The sequence below is a fragment of the Crocodylus porosus genome, unplaced genomic scaffold (genome assembly GCF_001723895.1).
Source record: "Crocodylus porosus isolate Cpor-Errol unplaced genomic scaffold, CroPor_comp1, whole genome shotgun sequence".
Taxonomy (NCBI): Eukaryota; Metazoa; Chordata; order Crocodylia; family Crocodylidae; genus Crocodylus; species Crocodylus porosus.
Genome location: NW_017728906.1, coordinates 96105288 through 96112188, shown reverse-complemented (window position 1 = coordinate 96112188; position 6901 = coordinate 96105288). Strand labels below are relative to the sequence as shown.

The 6901-nt window shown below is 44.1% G+C and overlaps 1 protein-coding gene across 1 annotated transcript in view; it reads right to left on the bottom strand.

The window, feature by feature from the left end:
- Nucleotides 1-6901, bottom strand: part of COL4A1 (collagen type IV alpha 1 chain) — a 193659-nt gene that overhangs the window by 47733 nt on the left and 139025 nt on the right. The window contains exons 25-26 of the mRNA XM_019529666.1: nt 3059-3250; nt 2644-2765 (exon numbers count right to left, since the gene is read on the bottom strand). Of these exons, the coding sequence (XP_019385211.1) occupies nt 2644-2765; nt 3059-3250 (314 nt within the window). The remainder of the gene's footprint in view (nt 1-2643; nt 2766-3058; nt 3251-6901) is intronic.

Below are 6901 nucleotides of genomic sequence, written 5' to 3'. Positions count from 1 at the left end.
CTCCTCCCTCTTTCATGCCTATATTTCATAAATACAGATCTAAATCTTGCATTTTAAAAAGTATGGAAAACATTATAAAAACAACACCATGGTTCCCTACTACATTAATACTATATAAGCCATAAATTTCATTTTCAGATGTATGTGCAAAAATGCTGTGTATCACCTGGTGGTCCTTGGGGTCCTGGATGTCCTGCTGGTCCAGGGGGTCCTTGAGGGCCTATTCCTGGTTCACCTGGTAGACCCGGAATACCTTGTATTCCAGGCAGACCTGGCTGACCTATGTGGAAATATAAAGCATAAATCAACTATTTTGCAATACTATTTTTAAATCCTAGCTGCAAATGGTAGACATATGCACTGGGTGCCCTATGTAAGCATGAGATCAGCAATAACAGAGGCACTGCTCCAGTCCCAGGTTCCCAGCGGTTCCCAGGGCTCCCCTCCTGGAGGGTCCAAATGGGAAGGGAAAAAAGGAAGGGCTGTCCCAACAACAGGTGAGCAGGGAAGAGCCAGACAGGAGGAAAATGGGCTCTTTCATGAGGATTTAATAAGCATGCTTCATTGCACAGGAGTGAATTTCAACCATTAAGACTTATTTCAAGATGCAGAAAAGAAATGTTGCTATAATTTAGCTAGAACTTTTTTTTAAGCTACCTTGCTGTCCTGGTTGGCCATGTACACCTGGAAACCCTTGTTCTCCTCGTAAACCAGGCAGTCCTGCATCTCCCTTGGGTCCAGGGAAGCCAGCTGGGCCCTGTGGGCCTGGTAGCCCCTTGAGACCTGGGAGACCCAATCCAGGTTCACCCTTGCCAGGCAAAAAACAACAGATTAAAAGTTGGTGTTTGAAAATCAGGTATTTATAAATGTATAGTTACAAAGTATAATAAGTAGCTGAGACAGAATATTAAGATTAGAATATTAAGGCAGACCTTGATTAATATATGCTGTTTTTATTATATCAGTTTGTAAGTAACATTCAGGACGTTTTTCCATGTCAACTATACCTCACATCAATTCATTTGTGTGCATGTAGTAATGCATCAGATATTGATGACCTGGACACTTGACATTCTAGTTTAACATCCTTTTCTTAGTACAAGCCATAGCTCTGTACAGACTGATGACAACAAAGAGTTGTTTAAAAGAACACCACAAATTACCATCACTTACTTTTTGACCCTGAAAACCCGGTGTACCTGGTAAACCATTCAAGCCAGCATGACCTGGGGCCCCTGGCTGACCAGGTGGGCCAGGCTGACCTGGGAAACCTACAGGAAAAAAACACAGTATGTTGGACACAATAAGTATCTCATTAAGTTTATTCAGAACTTCTCCTGTTTGTTAAATGACTCCTCACAGCCATATACAGGGGTATTAATCAAAGTCTTTACAGTCTTGTTAATGCCATTTTTTCAAGGAGATGATCTTCTTCTACAAAGTGCTTTAAACTCCGAAGTCTCTGACTTTATTACGATTTTGGAAGCATGAGATCACTTCTCACTTTCCTTTATAGCTACATCAGCCTGGATGACAAGCTAGCCCTGAATGAATTGGAATCGTGTTCTGTGGTTTATCTTCCTTACACTCTGTGAAGACACCTGAATACAACTGGTTAGCTCCTGCTTTAAAAGAGATCTGCTTCTAGGCAGTGTTCTTTTCACAGTGTAGTCTCCTTACCTTTGGGACCAGGAGGCCCAGGGAATCCTATTCCTGGCTGTCCAAGAGCACCTTTTTCACCTGGAAGCCCAGTTCTTCCTGGGATCCCAGGATTCCCTTTATCACCTTGTCAGGTAGAAAGACAGACAAAGTGCATTAAGTACTTATTCAAAGCTCACCCTTGCGGTAAAGCATCCATTAGGCTCAGCAGTGAGAAAATTAAAGAGTGCACCATACCTTGGGATCCAGGGAATCCAGGTGGTCCTGGGAGACCAGCTGGGCCTGGCAGGCCAGGCATAGGAATGGCTTTTCCTGCTTCACCCTTTGCTCCTACAAAAGTAAAAGGGGATGAGTTCAAGAGGAAGGGAGTTGGGGGAGCATCTGTAAGATTTCTTCTTTTAACACTGTGCATTTGCTTCAGATGTTGGATCTTGTCACATAAGCAGGTGGGAAATGGGTGGAGTCCCAGATGGAAAGATTCATATGCTCCATCCAGTGCATTTTAAAGACAGATGCTGATTCCCTTACACATTCTGGGGTGAACCACTGATTTCAAGAAAAGAGGGTAATGAATGGATCTGAACAGGGAAATTCAAAGACACAGTGCTGGTCAGCATGATTTGCAGTACTCTCAGTACAACTGCATAACTGCTGCCTCGTGTTTTTTTAGGGTTCGTGATAATTAGAGTTTTTAGGATGCAACTGAAAGGGCACAATGAGGTGGCTCTGCAGATGTTTACAGGGAGATCCTGTGAATTGTGTTAACCCAAGTGACTATGGACCTCTATGTTTTGTTCTGGGAAATTCTTTAACGCAGCAAAATATACTGTAGGTAACAAGCCATGGTGGTCTGTGCTAACTCTGCTCCCAATTATACACCTTTAACTGATTCAGGTAGTAAGAATATACCACCATTTCCCCTAGCAGACTGTGTTACCTGGAAGGCCTGGTAAACCTGGGTTTCCTGGAAAGCCCTGTTCCCCTTTGTCACCAGGTGGCCCAGCAGGTCCAATCCCTGGAGGTCCAGGAAGGCCTTTGTCACCACGTATTCCTGGAAATCCACCTGCACCAGGGGGACCACGTTCTCCTTTCAAGCCAATTGTACCCTAATTTTAAGGAAAGAGCAATAGTGTAATTACAGTACCTCTCACAATAATAATGCTAAATAGGTAATTCTCAAAGTCCATTCACCACTTGGAACAGTTCTTAAATATTCTTAGTAAGGCCTGTACTCAGCTACTCTTACTCCTAGTTGGTCCCCTAGAAACGGTATTCCTCCTGACTTAAGGTACCTTGGAGTGAGTAATAGTATGAGAATCTGGGTTGAAGAATAAATATAAAACTTCATAGGATATATAACAGCAAATTAATGGACTATAGCATATAATATCATACATACCGAGGCCCCTTTAGGACCCTGGAGACCTGGTGTGCCATCTCTTCCTGGTCTTCCTTCTCTTCCAGGTAATCCTGATGCTCCCGGGAAACCAGGAGCTCCTTTTTCACCTTTTAGGCTAGTATCAAAGTAAATGTCTCCAGGCTCTCCCTTTGCCCCTGGGCTACCAAGCAGTCCTGGTGTACCTGGAGGTCCCTGAAATTATACACAATTTGAGTACTACTAAACACCTATGAATGATTTTCCTATCCCTCCCCAGAAGAAAAAACAAATAAAGAAAAAACACTGACATGTTTAATCCAGGCACTGAACTGTAAATCACAGGAATGGATTTGCCAAGACTAAGCATGTTAATTAAGTGATAAAGATCATAATAATGTTTTCCTCATTGTTCTTCTAATTAGCTTCACATACTACAATTCTGTAGTTCTGAATGCTTGTGTGAATGGATGAATACCAACTAGAACTTTTAAAAGAGAATCTGAAGGCCATGTCTACGAATCTATGGAAAAGGTAGTCTTGTCATGCATGAATTGGCCATAAGGATTGAGATTTGACTTATTGTGGCACTGATGTCAAGACAGTTCATATTTTTAAATATAGTTTTCTTCAACTAACAATGAATATCATTACTATTTAAGAATTTTAAATTAAAACTAGGAAAAATAATATTTTCTGAAGAAGAAATTATAAGTGAAGTATACATTCATGTACATGAAACAAAGTTTTAAAACTTGTTTGTTACTAGTCTTCCATTTGTTTTTTAATGTGTCGAATTTCTACAGAAGAGAGAAAGTACAAGTCATGTAATAACTATAACTTTTTAACTCTAATGCTGTAGTTCTCAACATTTCAAGGCACTTCTCACTAGACTTGATACACCCCTTGGAAAATGTCTGCTCTTAGTGTTTACTTTATATTTGACTTCAGATAAATAATACAGCAATTCTCCTGTTGCAACAAACTCAAAGACCACAAGAAGCCAGAATGTTTTTAACACTGTGGATTTCTATTTGAAATCACTAGGTTTATCTTGTGAATCATGTTTGCCATGACACCCACACTGAAAATCATTGCTCTTGTGTAACAAAAACACTCCACTGTGTCCAGGATAATTTTAAATAAATGTACAAACAATGACTACTGCACCTTTACCGAGCAAGTTATTTGCATAAGCATATTTATATATCATTATACCTTATTTGGGGATGATTTCGTGGTGAGATCAAAGGGGAGGGTTAATTTGTTTCTTTCTGCTTAGCAGAAAGGTCAGAATCCATTTCACTGTTTGTTTTGGAGTGGCAAAGGCTCAACATGGCCAATGTTGACATTTCATTTTTTTATTTTTTTTGTTTGTATTTATTTTTAAAGGTTCTTTGCATACATTTGAGCCCTTTGGGGTTTTTGTACAACAGATCCTGTTTGTTCTAGAAATGTAAAGCGTACTTTGTGTCAAGTGGGAAGGTGGACTGCATGTTCTTGCGTACCCTTTTGGGCTTAATGCCTACTATATGGCTGCCCATTATGGCAAGGCACTGGACTCCATAATCAAGATGGTCCTTCCAGTCCTATATTCATAATATGCAGTAAGCTAAAGCAGGGGTGCCAAACTCATTTTCCCCCCATGGGCCACAAGAGTGGTGTGGAGCTGGTCTACAGGCCAAATGAATGATGTGGAATAAGCCCCATGGGCCAGATTGGACCCACAGATCCCCCTCCCCCACATGCATGCCAGATCCAGTGCATGTCATGCCCATCCCAGCCAATTTGGGACGAGTGACACCTGCCACAGCTGGCCTGGTGCATACACAGGTCCTGAACTGGCCAGGGCAAGCACTGTGTGCAACATAGGTCCCAAACCAGCTGGAACAGGCACTATATGCTGTGCAGGCACTGGATCAATTGGAGTAGACACCGCATGTAGCATGTCCCAGAGTAGGCACCATACACAACATGCTCCCAGACCAGCCCTGCTTGGGTACTGCATGCAACGTGGGTCCCAGACCAGCTGAAGCAGGCATCGCAAGTGGTAGATGTTCCAAACTGGTTGGGGTGGGCACTGTGTGAAGCATGGGTCCCAGATCAGCTGTTATGGGTGCCACGGGCAGCATGTGTACCGGACCAACTAAGCTAGGCACTACATGCACCTCAGGTCCTAGGCCAGCCAAAGTGGGTACTATGTGTAGCTCATGTCCTGGGCCCTGTGTTTGGTGCTGGTCCAGCATGTGCCACGTGCACTGTATGGGTCAACCCAGAGGCAACACCAGGGCCCAGATGATGGGACTCCGTGGGTTGCATATCTGACACCCTTGAACTAAAGCATTTCTGTGTATGAAGTTTATATACACATATCTTTCCTACAGAACCTAAGAGCTTGTCTGTTCAACTTCATGTCGTAGGCTTGCCAGAAAGGGTGCCCTCCTACCACCCCGTCTAGCCAGTGGGACTCTTTCCACTGTCTTTAATAGGTGCTGGATCAGGCTATAACCTCCTGGCATGGCATTTCCAAGCTAAACTAAGAGCTAACTCACTGGATGTTTAATGCACTTAGTCTAATATATCCAAGCAAAACTAATTTAAAAGCATCTAGGACACCAGCAAATGTTTGCTTGAAGAGAGGAGTGAATGAAGCTTATTACAGGAGAAGGGGTAAATGTAAAGATTTTGGCAACATTTGCAGTGAAATCTTGTCCTGGGTTATGCAATAAATGACCAAAAGTAACGCAGAAAATATCTCATTACTTTCCCCACAATCTTTTCCATAACTTCACATTACTGTGGATGAAACTAAATAACCTAATGATGTCATATTCATTTAAATTCCTCATTATAAAAGGAAAGGACCAGATTCTATTCCACCCAGCCCAAGTCCCTGAAAACCAGTAGATGCAGAAGGTGGGCATGTCCTCCTCCTTGCTGATTTTTTGTGGCTCTGTCTTTAGGATAAGATGATGGTGCAGGCAGGCAAAGATAACCTAGGCAAAGATAACCTAGCTAGAATTAAACAAGCTAACCCAAGTACCAGAAGCTGTATAGCAAGGCAGTGCTCTACGCCAATTAATGAGCTCTGTGGAGAAACAGGACAAAATACTTCCACTTCAACATGAGTTTCCTGTTTCTGGTATATGAGCTTGATGATTTAGAGCTTGTTCATCTCTCTGCCTGGCATTACACTGTGCTGGGTATATGTTGTTCAACTGGAATGCTATTTACTAGGGTGCACCAATAGATATTTTGGGGAGGCATATTGGCCAATACTGATCTGATTTCCGATACCAGCTGCATGCAGCTGTAAATCTGTTGCAATGAAAGGGGAGGGGGGAGGGAAGGGGCATGAATGGGGCAGATCAATGACCCCCGCGGTGCGGGAGGGAGGGGGCAGGGGCAGGTGTAGGCACTGCTTAGCTGGGGCAGCACAGGGTGTGGGGCATGGGATGGAGCTGTGGCTTGTCGGGGGGGGCAGCTCCCACTGTTGCACACACCCCAGGAGGGAAGTCGTGTGCCCCCTGGATCTGCGTGGGGCAGGGCAGGCAGGCTGCAGCTGTGGGTTGGGGCTATTCCAGTCTCTTCTTGTTGAGGGATGGACTCAGGGCAGGGGCTACAGAGAGGGCTGCAAAATTTCACTGTAGCCCCACTCCCAGCACTGCTGCTGCACACCTGGCTCTTCCCTGTGTGTTGGGGAAGGCAGGGTGTTGAGCCAGGCATGTGGTGGCGGCACTGGGGCTTCACCAAAATTTGGGGTGACTACAGACCCCTCCCAGTGCTGCCAGTGCCCACTCTGAGGCCCACCCCCACCAAGAACCCGATGCAGCCCCAGCCCTAGCCCACAGCTGAAGCCCACCCATC